The sequence below is a fragment of the Stenella coeruleoalba genome (genome assembly GCF_951394435.1).
Source record: "Stenella coeruleoalba genome assembly, chromosome: 2".
NCBI classification, from domain to species: Eukaryota; Metazoa; Chordata; class Mammalia; order Artiodactyla; family Delphinidae; genus Stenella; species Stenella coeruleoalba.
The window spans coordinates 151,484,659-151,505,418 of NC_137147.1; the positions used below are offsets into that span (position 1 = coordinate 151,484,659).

At 40.0% G+C, this 20,760-nt stretch overlaps 1 protein-coding gene across 2 annotated transcripts in view; it reads left to right on the forward strand.

The window, feature by feature from the left end:
• Positions 1 to 20,436, forward strand: part of RAB27A (RAB27A, member RAS oncogene family) — a 74,153-nt gene extending 53,717 nt beyond the window's left edge. For both annotated transcript variants that reach the window (XM_079912294.1, XM_079912295.1), the window contains exons 3-6: positions 1,405 to 1,490; positions 3,511 to 3,614; positions 8,735 to 8,858; positions 18,046 to 20,436. In XM_079912294.1, the coding sequence (XP_079768420.1) occupies positions 1,405 to 1,490; positions 3,511 to 3,614; positions 8,735 to 8,858; positions 18,046 to 18,244 (513 nt within the window). In that variant the 3' untranslated portion in view covers positions 18,245 to 20,436. The remainder of the gene's footprint in view (positions 1 to 1,404; positions 1,491 to 3,510; positions 3,615 to 8,734; positions 8,859 to 18,045) is intronic.
• The last annotated feature ends 324 nt before the right edge of the window (positions 20,437 to 20,760 follow it).

The window sequence follows — 20,760 nt, forward strand, 5'->3', positions numbered from 1 at the left end:
TGTGTCTTATAAATTTTGTTGAGAGCTGAACATTTAAATTGATAGAATGTAGCAACTCTGGAAATCAGATTCCTCCCCATTCCCAAGGGTTTCTTGTTTTTCCCGTTTATTTTTGTCGTCACTGTTTGTTTAGTGATGTTCTTGGGCTAATTCTGTGAAGTCTGTATTTCTTGTTACGTGCAGCTACTGAAGTCTCTGCTTAGTTAACTTAGTGGTCAGCTAATGAGTGGACAGAAAGTTTCTTAAATTCTTGAGCCAGTATATCTCTCAGCTTTCTCTGAGGGACTCTGTGTGTGTGTGCTGGGATGTTTGCTTAATGCTCCTGCAGGCAGTTTACAACTCTGCCTTAGCCTTCACTTCTGCTTGAGAAGAGTCTCAAGGTCAGCCAAAGGCGAGAGATTAGGGCATTTTTAGGTCTTTCCTGGACACATGTACAACCATGCACGTGAGCCTGGCCTAGTAGGTTCCAAGGAATATTGTGAAACTTTTCAAATCTCTCTGTGGACATCTCATATCTTATCTTTAAGATTTTGGGTTAGATTAGGTCCAACTGGTCTTGCTGCCTTTGGTAGCTGTGATGTTAAATAATTGCTGCTGATTGCTTTCAATAAATGGTCTAAGGATAGGGTTTTCTCATAGAGCAAGTTAAGTCAGATAAAATAAAGGCAAGACTTGGGAATGGAGCTTTACAGGCAGATTTCAGACACTACTCTGGGGATGAGACTTTTGGGGAACTCCAAACCTGTTCTGCCTCTCCTTCCTACAGTGGTTGCTGCACTGATGGTTTTCACAGCTACTGTAGTTGTGCATCTGTTGGTTTTCAAGGCTACAGTGGAGCTGGGGAGGGGGAATGGGAATAGGACAAGTTAAAAAGGCACAAAATTTACAATTTTTACTGATATTCAGCTGTTTTTCTTGAATAGGTGCTCCTTGGAATGTTGCAAGCTTTTGTTAATTTTAAGGGTTTGGAAAAAGTTGATTTTGACTGTTTTTGCCAGTGTTTTTATTGCTTTGATGGAGGAAGAGATTTTCAGAGGCCCTTCCTATAAAATTGTTTTAAGAGTACTTTTTAAACATAGGATGGGGAGAAGGTAATATTTCCTGAAACTAGCGACCTGAGGGGACTTTGAGGAAAGGTGAGCTGATTATTATTTTTTAATACAAATTATGTATTACTTGTATATTTTGTAATATATTTATAAAGATATATAATGTACATACATCATTTAATACAAATTATTGTGTTACCCAAAGACGATTATTTGGAATAAAATACAAATAAGATTGTATTCCAGATGGGATTTCCTTTAGAAGTTTAGATGATTAGGGGAGTTGTACTGAATAGGAAAGTGAGAAGAAGTTCTCTCAGAAGTTCTCTTTTTCTCTTTCATTTTTCCATTTTAGGTGTACAGAGCCAATGGACCAGATGGAGCCATTGGCAGAGGCCAGAGAATCCACCTGCAGTTATGGGACACAGCAGGGCAGGAGAGGTATGAGATCTTCACTTACGTGCTCCTTACTGGAGGAAAGGGGAAAAACAGCTGCGCTCTTCACGCAGTGACCTGAGCAGGAAAAGGCCAGCTGATTAGTTGATTTGCACCTGGATAAGACATGCTGCCAAATTAGCAGGAAATGTATCAGTCTGAGCTGATAATGGTGGCTTTATTTCGTACAAGGTCAAAGGAAAAATGGATCCTTTTCAAAATGGACCCTTTTACTTATGGACTTTTTTCTTTTTCTCCCACCCTTTTTTTAGATCTGTATACTTTCCTCCATTTGCTTTTGCTGTTTACTCAACCACAAAGAAAGCTGTAGAGTTGTATGCGTTATTCTTACCTGATTGTTGAAACCTAGTAGAAAATCTCATTGGAATTAATTTATAGGGTCAGAGGTTGCATGACAAAAATGTCACATGAAATCTTCATATGAAGTTACTTCTTAAAAATTGCAGTATAGTTGATTTACAGTGTTGTGTTAATTTCTGCTGTATGGTAAAGTGATTCAGTTATACAAATATATACATTCTCTTTTATGTTCTTTTCCATTATGGTTTATCACAGGATATTGAATATATCCTGTGATATATATCTATATCTATATATATATATAGAATATATCTCTGTGCTATATAACAGAACCTTGTTGTTTATAATAGTTTGCATCTGCTAATCCCAAACTCCCAATTCATCCCTCCCCCACCCCTCTCCCCCCTTGGCAACCACAAGTCTGTTTGAAGTTGCTTTTAGTTAGCTATAGCCATGTTAGCTCTCACAATTTCCTTGAAGGATTTTGTTTGTTTAACTTTTTATCATGGGAAACTCCGAGTATATGCAGAAGTAGAGAGGAGAGTACAGTGAACTCAGGTACTAATTCCCTGGTTTCAACAGCCATCAAGTTGTGGCCCATCGTACTTCACGTATATTCCTCACCTTTTCCCACCACCCCCACCGCCCAGTTATTTTGAAGCAAATCCCAAATAGCAAATTATTTCATTCGTAACTATTTTGGTACGTATCTCTGAAAGATAAGTACTCTTTTTGTAAGAACATGGATTAGAAATAATTGAGAAAACTTAAAAGAGCGGATTAGATGACAGATTCGTACCAGTATTTTCTTCCCTGGAGCCTTCGCCTGTCAGTTGCAGGCTTTGCATAAAAGCAAAATAAGAGAAAACCTGCTACTAGAGGGGGAGAGAGAGGAGAGAGAGCAGGATAAATCCTTGGTGGAGAGAGTACCAAGAAAGGGGAGACTGAGGCGATACTATCCCCACCTTAAAGCCAAAGAAATGGTTCTCAGAGATAAGAGATTTCTTTAGAGACTGAACATTAAAAGGTCATGGAACACATTGTGATGTTCAATCAAGTCAAGCTTTCACAGGACAAAGAAGACAAACACAGCAAGCACCATTGCTTTGGGCCTATTTAACTCTTAATTGTACAGTAAATTCTTGGTTGAGACCAAGGAATCATGAGCTAGTTCTTGTCATCCCTGTCCAGCAGGCTGGGTTTTTAAATCACACGGCCTATTAACACATAAACTTTTATCAGTCAGATAAATAACTGTAATATACATGTTTGGAACAGCATCATCTAACTTATTTAAAATTTTTTAAAAGTTTACACAGATGGTCTTTATTTTAAAAGAAAATTGCACGTTTAACTTTGGATAATTGTTGGCATTTTCGAAAGTCTAGATTTGTTTTCACATATTCTTTCTTGCTCTAGATAACTACTTACTATATTTTGTATGCTATCCAATATCATTGATTATGTACATAATTTTACACTGTTGAAATTATCTATTAATGTAATACAGTAAATCTTGCACAAATAAGATTTATGCATGTATAATGTGCATATATAATGTGAAGTTACTAGAAACAGCGGCATGTTATTAAACATCTAACTTGTTTTTGATGAACTGTTGTAAGAGGCTGAGGGCACTGCTGGTGGCTTTCTCTCTCAAGAGTGGGGCCATGGTTTAGGTGACCAATCTGCTTTATGTTCCCAGGTTCCGCAGCTTGACAACCGCATTCTTCAGAGATGCTATGGGGTTTCTTCTGCTTTTTGATCTGACAAATGAGCAAAGTTTCCTCAGTGTCAGAAACTGGATAAGTAAGTGTTAATAGTCTCCCTGCCTCTTGCTTCCCACTCCCTGCAGTAAAATCCCTTTTATATTCTACTTCTTTTGTAAGTTGTTCTGTAAGAGCTCCTAGTGCTGTTTAAGATGCTGTTTAAAGGAACAAGGCTCTTAGTTTAGGGGTGAAGATAACTGAAATACTCTGCTTTCCCTAGTCATGCTCACTTTCATTTGTTGAGTGCATCCTGCACTCTAGATACAAGGAGTGCTTTCTATGTAATCTCTTCATCAGTCTTTTCCACAAAGGGGACTCTCATCTGCATTTTATAGATGAGGAAATAGAAGCCTAGAGAAGTGCTATCACGTATTTTACCATCCCAGGGTTTAAAACGTGTATCACATTGACCCTTTTGAAAGCTTGATGGACCCTACCCCTGGCTCCATGCCTCTTCTGTATTTTGAGGCCCTTTCTACTTTTAGGGCCAGAGCATTTACCAGGAGGATCCCGTCATAGAAACCTCTAGAACTGCATTGGCCAGAGTGGTCCCCAGCAAAATATATATGAACCTGCATTTTGGCTCTTTGGAGACAGCCTAATCTCTTACATGATTGGTTATAGTAGCCATTTAAAATACTGCTACTTGACCAAATGTATCATTTTCTTGCCTTGCAAATGTACATTTTCCTCTGTATTAGTGTTACCTTAGAGAATCTATTGAGAGGGCTGTGATGTTAAATTCTTAACATCAAATCTTTAAAGTGAAAACACTTATTTCAAAACACCCACTACTTAAGAATTTGGAGTTTTTGTATTATGAAAGGGTAATGGGCTGTGGTTTTTATAGTAGAAAACCTTATTTTAAAAAATGAGGGACCTCCCTGGTGGTGCAGTGGTTAAGAATCCGCCTGCCAATGCAGGTGACACAGGTTCACGCCCTGGTCCAGGAAGATCCCACATGCCGCGGAGCACCTAAGCCCTTGCACCGCAACTACTGAGCCCACATGCCACACTACTGAAGCCCGTGAGCCTAGAGCCCATGTTCCACAACAAAAGAAGCCACCGCAATGAGAAGCCTGTGCACCACAACGAAGAGTAGCCCCCGCTCGCCGCAACTAGAGAAAGCCCGCGCGCAGCAACGAAGACCAAGCACAGCCAAAAATAAATAATTTTTAAAAATAAAAAAAAGAGTTTTTAAATAAGTAATTTATTAGTGCCTTGTGGTTTTCAAAGCATTTTCACATAGTTTGTGTCTGATCCCCACGTGCCGCCTGTGAGCAGATGCAGGGAGGTGGTGTGTCCTAATTTTAGGATGAAGATGCTGAGCCTCACAGAGTAACAGACTTGTCCAATGACATGGAGCTTATGGCTTTTGATTCAGTGGCCTTTTTCCCCCCTTGATTCAGTGGCCCTTTATGTTCTTTCTCAACTAAGTTGATCACTAAGAGTTGAAGAGCTATTTAATACTTTAAATATAGGTTCCCCAATTTAGTCATGTTTACTGGGCTTCAGTTCGTTAAATGCCTGCCTGAGTCACACACCCTTACAATTGAAGGGTGGTGGCTATTTCTAATCTCTTATCCTCATTCCTTGCTCATCATTCTCGCCTCTGCATCATCGGAACAAATTCTGGGGCTTTCTTAACTCAAGCACTTTAAAAGGATTGTTGTTAGAGATGGGCTCATAGAATCTTAGCATCGAAAGAGCATCAACCCACCTATTTTTCACTGGCAGAAACTGAAACCCTGGACAAGATAAATCTTGTCCATTTGGGCTTTATGGCTAGTTAGATGAAGAACAAAATCATGTGAAATTATGTGTATGTATGTATTATTTTATATTTTCCTTATAGTGTAAAAGAATTCTTTTTGCCCAGTTAGGTAAAGAAAACATGCATATTGGAGATTTCGCATCTTCAATGGAAAGTATTCTCCTCCCTCCAGCCCCGTTTTTAAAAAAATGGTATAAGGTTCAGTGTCAGAGGTGGTAATAGCAAATCTTAATTAAGAATAAAAATTTGTTAATTATCTATACATTTTATTTTTCCTCTTCCTGTTAGTATTTTGACTATTAGAGGGATCATTCATTTCTTCTTTTTTTTGGTCAAATTAAAAAAAATATATATATATATATATATACACACTAATGGTGATAGAAGAACAGAGGCAAGTGTTGCATTGAGCAGGTAGCTGAGTCCTGGGCACTGAAGGCCCAGGGGGAGGAAGCAAGTCTGCCCCCTCCCTTTGCTTCTCTAGAGCTGCATTGCAGTCCCTTCTCCCTTGACCCAAGATCTGTCCATGCCATCTTGGGCAAGGGGTAAGAGTCCCAAGGTGATCCCTGCTGAGTTTAGGAGACTGAATAGAGAGCTGTGTCCTCTGGGCCTGAATTTGAAATCTGAGAGCAATCAGATAGTTTTTATCACTCACCTGTCTTTCTGGAGCTTGTAGGAGGAGCCAGTCATGCCCACAGGCAGCGTGTTTTGTAGGGAAACTCTAAAGCAGCCTATATTTCTAAACTTTTCTTCTGTAGCCTCACATAAATGGGACAAGAGCCCAGCAGGTATATTTTTAACGTATTTTTGCCTTTATATTTTTATCCGTTATTCCCTCTGTCTGAAAAGCCCTCCTCACACCCACTCCCATTTCCTTAAAAAGTTGAGTTTTACTTTTTCTTTAAAATATAGCAAAATATGGCCTCCATGAAATTTTCTGTGATAACTTTGTTGGATTAAATTCTTTCTCTCCTCTTAACTCCTATTACCTTTTGTACTACTTACAGGGTCCGTATCACATACCACCTCTAGTTGTAGTTATTTATGTATGTGCTTTTTTCCTTGGTGAGATTTTTTTAAAAGGATTAATCAATTTACTTAAAAAATATTTTTTATTTGGCTGTGCCGGGTCTTAGTTGAGGCATGTAGGATCCTTAGTTGCAGCACGCGAACTCTTAGTTGCGGCATGTGGGATCTATTTTCCCTGACCAGGGATCGAACCCGGGCCCATTGCATTGGGAGCACAGAGTCTTTAGCCACTGGACCACCAGGGACGTCCGTAATTTACCTTTTTTTCTTTTGTGGCTGTGTTGGGTCCTCATTACTGCGCACGGGCTTTCTCTAGTTGCAGTGAGTGGGGGCTACTCTTCGTTGCAGTGCGTGGGCTTCTCATTGCGGTGGCTTCTCTTGTTGTGGAGCACAGGCTTTAGGCACACAGGCTTCAGTAGTTGCAGCACGTGGGCCTCAGTACATGGGCTTCAGTAGTTACAGTGCCTGGGCTCAGTAGTTGTGGCACGTGGGCTCAGTAGTTGTGGCTCATGGGCTGTAGAGTGCAGGCTCAGTAGTTGTGGCACACAGGCTTAGTTGCTCCACAGCATGTGGGATCTTACTGGACCAGGGATCGAACCCACGGTAAGTAATTCACAGATTTTGTAGAAAAGTTGGGAAAAAAGAAAAATTATCAGTTATCGTACTTCCCAGACTCCTCAAAGTAAATACTATTAAACATTACTACTGGTAATACACAGCAGCTCTAAATTCTTTATTATATTAACAATGATTGTCAAGTGCAAGCATGCATCTAGATCCCCCCAGAGGGCTTGTTAAAACACAGATTCCAGGCCTGAAACCCAGCCTTCCTGATTCAGTAGATCTGGGGTGGTACCTGAGAATTTGCATTTCTAACAAGTTCCCAGGTGATGGTTAGGCTGCTGGTCCATGGACCTTACCTGAAGAGTTGCTGAATTAACTCATTTAATCCTCACCTAAACCCTATGAAGTAAGTACCGTCATTATCACCATTTACAGATGGGGAAACTGAGGCACAGAGTGGCCACATAACTTCCTCAAGGCCACACAGCTAGTAAATGGCAGAGCCAGGATTCAACCTTAGACACCCTGAGTCCTGAGTTCATGCTCATAACCATGACACTGAATAGACATGGTGTTAACAGAGCACAGTCTCTCTGGAGACGAGAAAGGTTTCACAGTAGAGGTAACTGAGAGGCAAGTCTTAAAGGAAGGGTTGGGATTCCCTGAAGGAAGGTTGTATTTGGGTATTCAAGGGTGTGGGGACAGCATGTGTAACAGCCTGGAGGAAAGAAAGGTCTCGGCTGTTGTTGGAAATGGTACACAGTTTGGTCTTGCCTGTATGGGTCTTGTTTCCCCTAACTGTCCCTTGAGGGCAAAGGTCAGTGCCTTGAATTCTACACCAAGTATCAGGCCTCCCTTATTGCTCAGTAAATACTTGCCGATTTGACTTTCTCCTGATAAGATATAGCGAACATGACTTTATAATGAGGAACTAAAATGTCAACACTTTTCTGGTTAACCATGATAAAAAATAAATTAAGCCACACATTTTTGAGGATGTCTTATTGTGCAAGTTTGGGTTGCTTTCATTTCATTGTGGAGTGTGATGAGGAAGAAATAAGGCTTTATTTTCCTTCTTTGGGATATTAAGCTCTTTAGCTTAGTTGAATTTCCCTTGATTTAACTGCTATTAAAAATTATTGCCTATTTACACGTTTTCAGGTGAAAAGAAATAGCAGCTATGGAGTAAGAATTGTAGTCTCCTGCTTCTTGGTTCTGGTGACAGAATCATTTACTACTTATTCTGGGTTTTCTGTCTTCATTTGATCCTATATTTTGTTTGTTTTAGGTAAATTGATTCTGCCTTAGGATAATAGGAAAATGTGAATAACATTTCAGATGGAAATAGGTTAGTTTATAGAAAGACAATTTGTTTTAAAATGTCATTGCTATGGAGAGAAAATATATGACAAACAGAGCTTTAAGATTAGCCATAAGCACTAGTAAATCCTCCAAGTTTTTTTTTTTCAAACGGCCTTCATAAGAAAGACAGCTATGTTGTATGTGTATGCATGTGTGTGTGTGTGTGTGTACATAACTTTTGGAGAGAGAACAAATTCTCCCATTCCTCTCCGATACAAATAAGCTGGGGTATGTGCATAAGGGTAGGATTAGTTTTACATCTCTGCCCCATCCATTTAGTTTTATAGCTTAGGGTCTTGGTGCTTTGAAAGAATTATATCAGTTCCTTATATCTGTGTATCCATTTACAGTTTCAAAGCACTTTTGCATGTATTCTCCACTGATCATAGACTTACATTACTTACCTATAATAAATTTTCTTATATTAATAGGCCAGCTACAAATGCATGCATATTGTGAAAACCCAGATATAGTATTATGTGGAAATAAGAGTGATCTGGAAGACCAAAGAGTAGTAAAAGAGGAAGAAGCCAGAGGACTTGCAGAGAAGTATGGGTGAGTATTTTTGTGGAGGAATCTACAGGGCAAGTTTCCAATGCAAACATTTGCATATGAATGGATAACAAAAAGGGCAAAAGCAAAAAATTGAAACACTCAGATGTAGCCCTTGGGGGGAGGTGTCAAATACCTACTTTGCATATTAATATTATATGATATGGGAACCATAGCAACAGCAGTGGGCGAGGGCCCTCATTCAGTGCTTCAGTACCGTTTTTCTCAGTCTCTTGGTGTTTGAAGAAAGACAGCTTTGAGGTCAAATGCCCTAACTATGTAAGGCCTCCTTTCCAAGATGCAGGTAAGAGACACCCAGGGTAAGGAAATGCTCTATATTCAGTGAGGAAATTTCAAAGCCAGTTCCTATGCTGCTGTAGAGAGCTCCCGCAGACAAGAAGGCCTTATTGGCTTTGGAATACCTGTGCTGGGAGAGGACTGTGAAGATCCCCTTTGGTTTAAGCTGTGTTTTTGTGCTGGAGAATCAACTAAATACTGTCTTCCTCCTTTAGCTCAGGGAATAGGTTCGTAGTAGCAGCAGCATTAACTGGACATGAGAGAAGGGGTCAGCCGCTGCTAATTAAGGTGTCTGGGGCACGTCTACAAAACAATTCGTGCTTTACTTTCTTTCTGCCTCTAATATAATGAGAATGCAAATGTGTATGTATTAATTACCCTTAATATAAGTGGGAGGCAGCAAGTAGGGTAGAGAAGGAAGGGGAGAGAGAGAGAGAGAGAGAGGGAGAGAGAGATATGGTGTGGGGTGTCAGTAGGCTGTGTGTAGGGGCGTTACCACGCTGGCGACCTCTGTTAGGCAGGCCCGAGGAGGCCCTTTCCCTTTTCTTTGTGTGACCCCTGCTTTGTTCTTCCTTGGGCTGACTGAGTTCGGAAAACACTCAACAATGGGGTTCAAACCGGGGGTGGGGGGGAGTGGAAGGCCCGGTGGGAAGGAGCCAGAGTTTGGAGAGCTTTGAACACCAGGTAAGAAGAGTGGACTTGATCTCCCGGGACACAGGAAGTTGTCGAAAGCCTTCAAACGTGGAGGGCTGTTATGAGTACTTTCCCAGGTCAGTCTGGGGATGACGAGTGGGGTGAAGTGGAGAGCTGTCGGGCAGCCTTTGTAAAGTGTTGCTTTGTGTCTGACTCTGGAGCCCACAGGGCAGGCAGTCAGAGGGAAAGATGGATTTGAAGTGGCGGAGAGCCAGAACCAGCTGGGACTCGTAATCATGGACTGAAACTTGTATCAGTTCTTATGGCTTCTGACCTGGATGGTGTGGGTGTCCTACAGAAGCCAAGACCCTTTGCCACAGAGCTAAACACACACACCTGGCCCAGGAGTTGGAGAAGCTGAAGGAGGATCTAGGGGAAGGTGGAAAGGGGGCAGGTCTGGTCACTGGTCTGTGCCAACGAGATGAGCTAGTGGAGAAGCGTCGATGTATGAGCAGAATGGCTGCTCCTTCACTTCTGCCCTCTGCATCCCCCCCGCTGCATCTCTCTGTGGTCCACCCTGACTGGGAAGGGAATTCTGGGAAGTGTTGTGCAATCTAGCCAAGCTGACAGATTGCAAAGCCACCACAGGTAGGGAGTGGGGGCCGGGCACTGGTATCTTTTAAAAGCTCTCCATGTGATTTTTGTGAGCAGAGGTTGAGAACCTCTGACGGAGGTGATTCTGAAATGGAGGCTGACAGAGCCCTGCAGGCGATTCTGATCACCTGATATGTCCCCTCCTCTCATGAGAGGCACTTTGTGTAAAGTAGTGGAAGGAAAGAGGGAGGGATCAAATATCATGGAGGATTCTGTAGTGTTGAAGCTGGGCGCTGTGTTGCAAGGGGGTGAGGAGGAAGTAAGTGATGAAGCAACGGAAACTGTGGACCATGCTTTTGAGAAGTGTGTTTGCAAAGACCAAAAAAAAAAAAAAAAATAGGGCAGCTAGGGGAGTTAGCTGGATCAAAGAAGCACATTGTCAAGCTTTGTGGGGGAGTCTGGATTGATTTCTTATCCCTCTGGCCTTCTTCAGCCCTTTGCTTGTTTCCTCTGGGCAGGTTCTTAGGATCCCATCTCCTGCCTGGTATGAAAGAGCCTGGCATTGCTTTCTGACTATATGGGGGCTCTGGGGATAACAGGGATTGTCTTCCCTCTGTGCCCAGGTTGGAAGATCTGGGGAGTATTTCATAAGAGGGACTCAATGTAAAGTTTCTGAGCTGAGTTAAAATAAGGAGAGGAGAGATTAGCAGATAAGATAATTGAAATTATTGAAGAATGGAAAGGGGTGGAAACAGACATCCCTCAGGATTTAGGAAGCATAAAATAGAGTTCTGTAGGCTGTTTGGCAGAGGAAGGTGTAAAGGGGAAATTTGGTTCACATGCGCTTCACAAATTTGAACATATAAGTTTAATGATTATTTTCACAGAAATCTTTTTTTCACTTTTAATAATCGTAATATTTTCATTGGTTGCACATGCACTAGAGGACTATGTTGGTTAGTCCATCTATGTGCTAACACTCAGAAAACAGTAGTTTACGGCATATCTTCATATCTTTTGTATGTTGTCTGATAAATTTGCATTTTTTGTTACTATCATATTGCCTTCTCTCCTCAGTTCATAAAAATGGGTCATTGGTTCACAGGTGGTTCTCTGAAATATACATGCATTTGGAGAGTGAAAGACTATGTCTCAGAAAAACTTTGCAAACCTAATAAAAACATGTTACAGTGCAAATATGGAACATAAATCTGTGTCTGCTGGGACAAGTAAATCTGAGAATGAGGGCTTCATGCAGCAGCCCAAAATAGAAAGGGTGAATTGTATGCATGATGATGAATATTCAAAAAATTAGTTTTAGTAGACTAAGAATCCCTTCATCCCTAGTTACCTTTTTTTTTTTTTTTTTTTTTTTTTGCTATAAAACGTGGTTAAATTGTGATGTGAAGCTCTTAGGTCACTTCCTAACACAACAAAGCGATGTGCCCCGTAAAGCAGTCGAATTTTTTAGAACAACTACAAAATAATGCTTTCTAGTATGTAATATTGAATAATACTGTCAATGAAATTGGAGAAGAGAGCAAAACAGAGGGTTATTCAAATTTGTACTTCTGCCAGTCAAAACTATTATAGTTCACACTGTTGCTGAAATACTTTCAAAAATAGCTACAAAGTCAGTGACAAATACATTAAAAGAGAAAGCAGAATGCAACATTGACAACATTCGTCTTTTAGATGATACCGTTGAATCTCAGACTTTAGTGTGCTCCAGCTTCACCTGAACGCTGTCCCACTGAGTTTCTCATTTAGTACGTCTGGGATGAAGCCCCACATTTTACATTTCTAGTTGATTCCTAGGTGCTGCTGCTGTTAGTGATTGAGGATAACACTTTGAGACCCACCTATGTAGATGTCAAGTTACTATGAGCTGTGCATGCTGGCAGATATTTTCCTTGACAGCAGAGCTGGACAAGATCATTATGCACAGAATATGAAGCAGGTGTGTACTTGTGCCATGCTTGGAGAAGGGAAATGTGCTCAATGACTTAACATCGGAAAATCCATGCTAAATCCAGGAGGAGTTTTTCTCTTGCACAGTTAATGATATCAGCTTTGATACAGACTGGGCAGGGACACTGGGATTGGTACCAAAGGAGCACCAGCCACAACTGGGTGGGAAAGGACTTTATTGTGAGTGAAAATGGTTGCATCTAAGCATCCTTCTACCCTCTTTATTCACAGAAGATAGTTGGTGGTCAATATAAGCCTTTTGTTTTTGATTCAGGGTCGAGGGAAATAGAGAACATTATGAATATGATGAAAGTATGATAATTGAAAGTATGTATTTCACATGTGCTGTGCAAAGAAAGAGTCAGCAAATTTTTAAAAAATGAGATATAATTGATATATAACATTGTATTCGTTTTAGGTATACAACTTAATGATTTGATTTATGTATATATTGTGATATGATCACCACAGTAAGTTTAGTTAACATCCATCACCACATGTAGTTACAATTTTATTTTCCTTTTTTTTTTTTTCTGGCCACACCTGGTAGCGTGTGGGACCTTAGTTCCCAGACCAGAGGTGGAACCCGTGCCCCCTGCAGTGGAAGTGCAGAGTCTTAACCACAGGACCACCAGGAAAGTCCCATGTAGTTACAGTTTTTTTTTCTTGTGATGAGAGCTTTTAAGATCTATTCTTAGGGGCAGCAAATATAAGACAACTTTGTTCCCCCACTGGAGACTGCTGGCTAGTGATGAGAAGGGTGCTCAAGAGTTTCTTGAATGAAAGATGTGTTAAAAACATTGATTTACAACATTAGTAATACGAGTACAGACCATTTCTGGGATTTCAAGTGGCTTAGCTCAGCATACTGCTGTCAGTGTCTTATCTAGTCTGAACTAGATGAAATGTATGAATAGCTTGATCTCTAATAGTTTTTTATTCTTTGAAAATTTGTGGACATCCGACCCTTATTCAAGAAATAAATTAATGCCGTATCATTGGGCACATTTTAAAACCACACACATAAGCTGCAACTAAACAGATAAGGCTGATTTCCAGAGCCCCAAAGACTCAGTAGAGGACCTGAATTTCATTTGGGCACAGTCTCCCAGGCTGAAACAGTTTATACCCTCACTGTTTCCTGTAAATGCTTGTTCATTTACCAGCCAACAGGCCATGAGGAGCAGTGAGACTTGCTTCTTACCTTAGTGAAAAATATCTTCATAATTTCTGGACCCACACGTGAGCCAAATATCTAGAACCATTGGACAGAATCACCAAATACACTTGCTTTCATTCCTGGGATCTAAGCTCTTCTAGTGTTGTAGAAATAAGTCATGGAAAAGAAAACATCTAAAAATGTGGGTCCTAACCTATGACATGAGCTGGATATAGGTGTCTCGGTGAAAAGCTGTAAATGATAATGCCCACCCTAATTTTCGTTTTGCGCATTATTTTTTAATTTAGAAATTTGTGATTTATCAAGTTATTAAAAGCACATCAAAATTTGTATTCTGCATGTGTTCCAAAAGGTCATTAAGCGCTCGTTTACAGATTGATATCAATTAGCTGCACATGATTTTTTCAAATGTTTGGCGGTACTGCTCCCTAGTCATGCTGCTCTAGCACCACCATGTGGCGAGAAGGAACAACACACCTGTCTCCATGCTTAAAAGGGGGACAATTGATCCTCTTGAATTTAAGCTAAGATTACTAAATTTTTGCCTAGAAAGTTTTAGGAAAAGCAGAATATTATTTTTAGAGAAGAAGAGAACCCCATTAGATGAACACTGATTGAGCACTTGCGGATGCTAGGCTTGTGTTAAGCCCTTTACGTATATTATCTTATTGCCTCCTTATCAAGACCCCATGAAGCACTGTTAACACTTCTTTACAGACGCGGAGAACTGTTCAGATAAAGTAGCCCGAATGCCTTCTAAAAGTGAGCATCAGGAAGATATGGACATAAAAATATGACTGACTCCATCCACTAGACTTCCTATGCCCTTAGGACAAGCTGAGCAAGTCCAATTTTCAAATGTGAGCACAAGGCACATTTCTGTGTCTGGGGCATCATTTTATGCTGGAACAGAAGTCTTAATTCAGGGTCTTTGATGTGCATCTCATCTAGTTTGCTTTTTGTCTGGCAGCTCAAAGAACTGAGAGTAGAGAGGAGTGATCTCTAGCACTCATTTATTCCTATAGAAACAAAAACCGTGTTGCCCCAATTGCTCAGAAGACTCTGAATAATTAGTCAAAAGATTTTAAGGCTGTTAACCTGACTCCTGGTCACATCACCTGAAGATTCACAAATGGCCAGTAAATATATTTTTAGTTTGTTACTAGAATTTGAATTATAACTCTAAACTATATCTCATTAATACTGTACCTATTTTAATATGAGTGACTTAAAAATGTACACCTTCACTCATATACCCTGAAATTATACCAATTAAATATTTGCTGAAGTTAGTAAATAGAGAATAGCTCATAGTTCTGCTAGAGGCACCAGTCATTTATACTTCAGTATTGATCAGTAAAGTAAGATCCATTTTCTCTCAGCATTTAGTGATGATCACTTGGGGGCAGTAAGGAACCTCTTATGGTTTGACAGGGACTGGAGGGAGACAAATGCTTTGAAGCATGAAACATTTTGGCTAGGACAGATCTGAGTGAACCATCTCTGACGTAGGGAAGCATGGTTCAGTTTACCAGAATTTAGGGCAGGATTGTATATCAGCTACATTGTGGATTAAATCAATGCTTATGGGCTAGTCTGGAAATTTAATGTTTATAATCTTGCTGAGGTCTCTTGGAGCTATGATTTTCCATAATTCAGTGACATTGTTTCTATGTGTCCTAAGATTTAAACAACAAAATTAAAAACAAACTTTTGTAACCTAACCCATTACTGCGTTGGAAATAAGGAATGTTTGTCAATGACACATTTGTCAAAAATTACGCATTTCTAAGTGCTTGAAATGTTAACTCATTTAATCCTTAATAGGAAGATACTGATATTATCTAGTTTTATGGATAAGGCAACTGAGGCACAGATGTTAACAGCTTGCCAGGGCTACACAGTCGGTAAGGAGTCGTACTAGGATTTGAATCCCGGCAGGCAGGCTCCAGAGGTTATGGCTCTTAACTATTCTCCAAACTGTCTGTAACTTCCATGCATAGGTTTTATTATTTTTGTTTTTGTTTTGTTTTTTTGTGTTTTTTTTTGCGGTACGCGGGCCTCTCACTGTTGTGGCCCCTCCCGTTGCGGAGCACAGGCTCCGGATGCGCAGGCTCAGCGGCCTTGGCTCACGGGCCCAGCCGCTCCGCGGCATGTGGGACATTCCCGGACCGGGGCACGAACCCGTGTCCCCTGCATCGGCAGGCGGACTCTCAACCACTGCGCCACCAGGGAAGCCCGGTTTTATTATTTTTTAAAAAGTATTTTCAACTGTTCTTTCTCATTTATGCCTTAAAAATTATTGTGAGATAAATTACCAGGAGCTGAGATGGAAGAAACTATGGAAAATAGAAATAGCTTAATGGAGATCCTGTTGGGGAATTCATTGAGGCTGAGGACTCTATAGCTGGAAGGATATTCTTAATTGACTTTGAGGAAATTTTAAAAGTAAGATGTACACTATTATGACTAGTATTTACAAGAAAGTTTACTGCTCAACTACTTTTTTATTTTTGTATTTCCAATTTCAGCCCATTATTCTCTGAGGGAGAGATGAGTTTTTCAGTTGCTTTTCCATTAAACAATAGCTTTCTGAATGGTGATAGAATGATCAAGCCTTCTCCTTAAGTATAAGAAATGTTCTGCAGATATTAAATGATTCTTCATGGATATAATTGAGAAAGAGCACGATGGAGAAAACCTAAGTATTTAAATTTTGAGAATTCTTAATCTAAAATGCAGCTCATGTAAAAATGGCAGCATTACAAAGTGTCCCCAGGACTTAGCTCAATCACATAGGTACTTGATAAATAAGTCTTTATTCAGTCCCCACAAAGAATGTCTTCTTCAAACTTGGTAAAGAAATACTGCATGTGACCAGGGGGATGGGAAAGATGTATTACCTTCATTTTGTGGCTAAGGCACCAGATGAAGAGGTAGGGAAAAAAGACTGACAGTAACCAAAGAGATATCCAGGCAAGAGGTTTAAAAACTACTGAGATGATGTAATTTGCCCAGTGGACCCTTCTCTGATTAAGATATTTTAGAGTCAGCATATGAAGGGCTATGAACATGGTCATGGTAGAATCAGTGGAGCAACCATGTCCTTCAGAACTCACAGATAGGTAGATAAATCCTCAAATGAAGTGATGGTTCCTCAACCGGTTTTTAAGAGCTATACTCAAACAGGAGAGGATTGTAGAGTCCAGTTGCAAGGCCTGTTACCTCCCATAGGAAGCGAGCAGATAATAAGGCAACATCTTGAGGAAATCATAATGGACAAATAGCCTTCCATCCCTACACATGTGCCCCTAATGTGCTTCTTGGTGACACAGGAAGCAGAACAGTTGTGAAAAGATCTGTAGAAGTAGTAAGAAGGTTAAAACAAATCTGTAAACGCTCTCCTGTGGAAGCTGCTGCTAGCCAGGAAATGAAAGAATAACCAAAGTTGTAATGAGAGTCATTGATGTAGTGTTAACATGCTATGAGAAGACAAGAAAACAAAGACATTCTTCAGGAAAAGTATTGTAATAGAGTTGGATGTTAAAGTCTCTATAAATGTAAGGAGTATTTTACTGAATTCAATTGCAGGGCTCCCAGAGGTGCTAAAACAACTTTCTTTCGTAGATTTTACATCTAAGAGCATTTTTGGTCAGATTCCTTACTAAGTGGTGGGAATGAAATCAACAGTTTGAAGAAAATACAATTTTATCACTATTTTCATGACTTTATTAAGAAGGAGGAAGAACTTGGCAGGTGATTGATTAATCCTCTTGCAAAGACTGACTCTAAGTATGAAAGGTGACCACCATGACAAGACTGACGTCTTAAGAATATGTGAAAAGTAGCCTTACAGTTTTGAAATGATGCTTTGTGAGTTACTAAAAAATTACACCTAACCTCGGGTCCTGGGATAACAAAACAAACATGCTTAAGATCGATAATACCTGAGGAACTCTGAAGTGCTGTGGAATTCAGAATGTCTTCAAGTGTGTGGTCCAGGAATACAGCCTGGAGCTGACAAGTGGCAAAGCCTTTGACAAATACAGCCAGGGACCTCTGAAGTCTCTCTTATATCAGCTTTTTTTTTACCCCCCCGTATGTATCAAGTGAAACAGAGTTTTCTGTTTTGGAAATCCTCATGCAAGTATGCATATTTGGAACCAGTGGAGCCTATAGTTTAAGTTGGTTACACTAGAATCAAACAGCTGTGGATTCAAATCCTGGCTTCGCTACTTTCTAGCATAATGAAATTGGGCACGTTGCTTTATCTTTCTGAGCTGCAGTTTAATCATCTGTTAAATGGGAGTAAACACTTCCAGAAGTTTTACGTCTGTTAGGAATTCAGTGTCAATCATTTTATTTTTCACTTTTTAATGTGGCCTGTGTGGCAAAATGCTTTTGTTGTCTTGTATATTTGTATTCTTCCGATTTTTTAAGTTGAATTATCAAGAGCAAAAAGGTCACTGTCCTTTCCCTCCACATGTTGTTACCCGAGTTGTCACTGTCTTCCAGAATCCCCTACTTTGAAACTAGCGCTGCCAATGGGACAAACATAAACCAAGCGATTGAGATGCTCCTGGACCTGATAATGAAGCGAATGGAACGGTGTGTGGACAAGTCCTGGATTCCCGAAGGTGTGGTGCGATCCAACGGTCACACCTCTGCAGATCAGTTGAATGAAGAAAAGGAAAAGGGGTCATGTGGCTGTTGAAGAGTCCAGCGAGCTACACAGTAGTTCAGGTGGCCCATGTCTGTGACCTTCTCTACGGTGATACACACACGGCACAGGGAGAAATTAACGGGCATTGTGTACAAACTGCTTCTCACCATCCCAGTTAGACCTATCAGTAGAGCATCCAGTTTTAAAATTACTTTGCTGCAGCTTTGTAAATATTTCTTTAAGATTCAGCCTGAGAGTTAGGAGAAATATTTCACATAGCCCAAAGTGCCTTATAAAACCTTAGCCCATGGCAGTAGATCATTTAAGTAGTCAGGATTTTGTAGCCACAGAACAGTGCATTTATTATGTAGAATGACTGAAGATACTGTCACCTGCCTTACCATAGATAGGCCTGGAGTCTCACATTCAAGATCTTAGACGTAATATCAGTGTTTAATCCAAATTTGAAGACCCTTACTTGCACCCAAGGGACCTTCTAAAATGCCATCTAAACCATTTGAATGTTAAATAAGAATATACACAAATGATGCTTCAATGTCTTTGAGTATTAATTTATGTAAGCATTCTGTTTAAAATGAAATAGGGCAAATTATTGCCCATATCTACAGACCTTGGATAAACTGGATCAAGAAATTGTATGCTCATTGTGACTGTTGCTGGTGGGAAAGGGCTTGGGGGTGAGGCCTGGGGGGGCTTAATGTTGTATAAGCAGCTGAAGGGGGACTTCTGGCTCCCTGCTAGATTCCCGTTGCTCTGAAGGGTTGATTGAAGGGCCAGGGAGCTAGATTTTTATGGCTTTCGTTCACTGTGATGTGTGCATTTATACGTGGCCTATGTGCTGACCCCATCTGAACATAGCTGGTGCTTATGCCGAAGTTATTTGTGATAAGTAAACATTTAGCTTCTTTTTCTTCATATGTATAATGTTGGTCTGGCATCCTCAGGCTGCAGTTTCAATTAGCTTGTGAACGACTCATCTTGTTTTCACCCTCAGTCTCTATATTGTTGATCTTTGCAACTTGTTTTGTTTTTACATTGGTGGAATTGAAGGAATTATCTTCTAATTACATAAAATATCTGTTTACTATTTGGTGGAAGATGGATGTTTGTGTTTAAGCAGTTACATTTGTACTCTAGCTCAGTATAAGAAAAATGGAGTGTTCTGTAGCCTGTAGTTTTCCTTGAGATCATGGGCATTTACTGTACTTGTTGGGTCTTTCCAAGGTCATGTACTCTTCCACATTGCCAAAGTGTCTTTTTAGCAAATTAAAGGTGGTTTCAAAATATGCTTCATGGCAGTTGCTTACAAAAATCAAAGGGGAAAATTCTTATTTATTAAAGTAGTTTAAGTAAAGTAGATTAAAATTTCCAAAGAGCTTAATGGCTATTTAGGAAGAAACACCCCACCACTCATTATAATTTAAATAAAGAATAAAAATGAATGTATTTTGTGGTGGCAAATGTTTGGCATAACAGTAATTAGAAAAATACAGCTATGATGGAAAGTAATTACCTTTATGATGATTTTCAAACGGCTTTTTGTTGAGCATCTGTCCTGGTTTTTTTTTTTGCCATTGCCCTGCCACCATCCCCTTAAGAAACTTAGCTGTGTTTACTAAGATCTTATATATTTCTATCCGTGAAATGAGGACCTTTTTAAATACTAAGGATTCACTGAGTCCTATGCATTTGAATTGTGTATCCTGGTGAGAAAAAGATCCAGACATTTCAAGGGCAGGGTCATCCTCACAGGCAGTGCCTTCTAAAGTTGCCATAAGGCTTAAGTGGAGTAAATGATAATTTTATCGCTACATATCAGGGAACATTTTATATGATTCATTTGTATAGTTAAAAGGAAGACAATATCAGTATGTTCCAACCTATTTAGGAACCAACTGAGAAGTTAGCTACAGATTCCATCGGCCTTAAACACAATACACAATTAAACATATACATGATATTGGCACATGCAAGAGCCATCTTTAATTATTGATGTAAATAACCTGTATTCTCTTTGGAAAGCATTTGTTTAAATTTATATTGAAGTACCAATATAAATTTTTGTGTGCGTCCATGTATTTTCCTATTGACAGGCTTCTGTAAAAGTGAAGTGTTATCTTCAGTGAACTGTGTGCCAATTAAGCTTATAATAAAAAAGTGGTTTAATCTGTCAAGTTTGGATGTGAACACAACTTCATTTCCCATCACAATAAAGTTTCAACCAGAAGTCATAATGCTAAAGGAAACCACATTCAGAGACACAAATTCCATGAGGTGCGTGATGAGGGACCAGCTAAGACAACATATTCTGGAGAAGATAATTCAAATATGTTATCCTCGAACATTTACGGAGCATCTACAGTGCAGGAAATGTTGTACTAGCTGTCCTCAGGTGAACAAAGCAAGGATGGTAAGGGCGTGAACTAAGGCTGGGACTGAGAGATGGGTGCAAGAGGCATTGGGCGTGGTGTGGTACTTGACTGGATGAGGAGGGAATATGTGGGGACATGTACACTCTTACCTTATTTCCTACCACCACTGTTCAC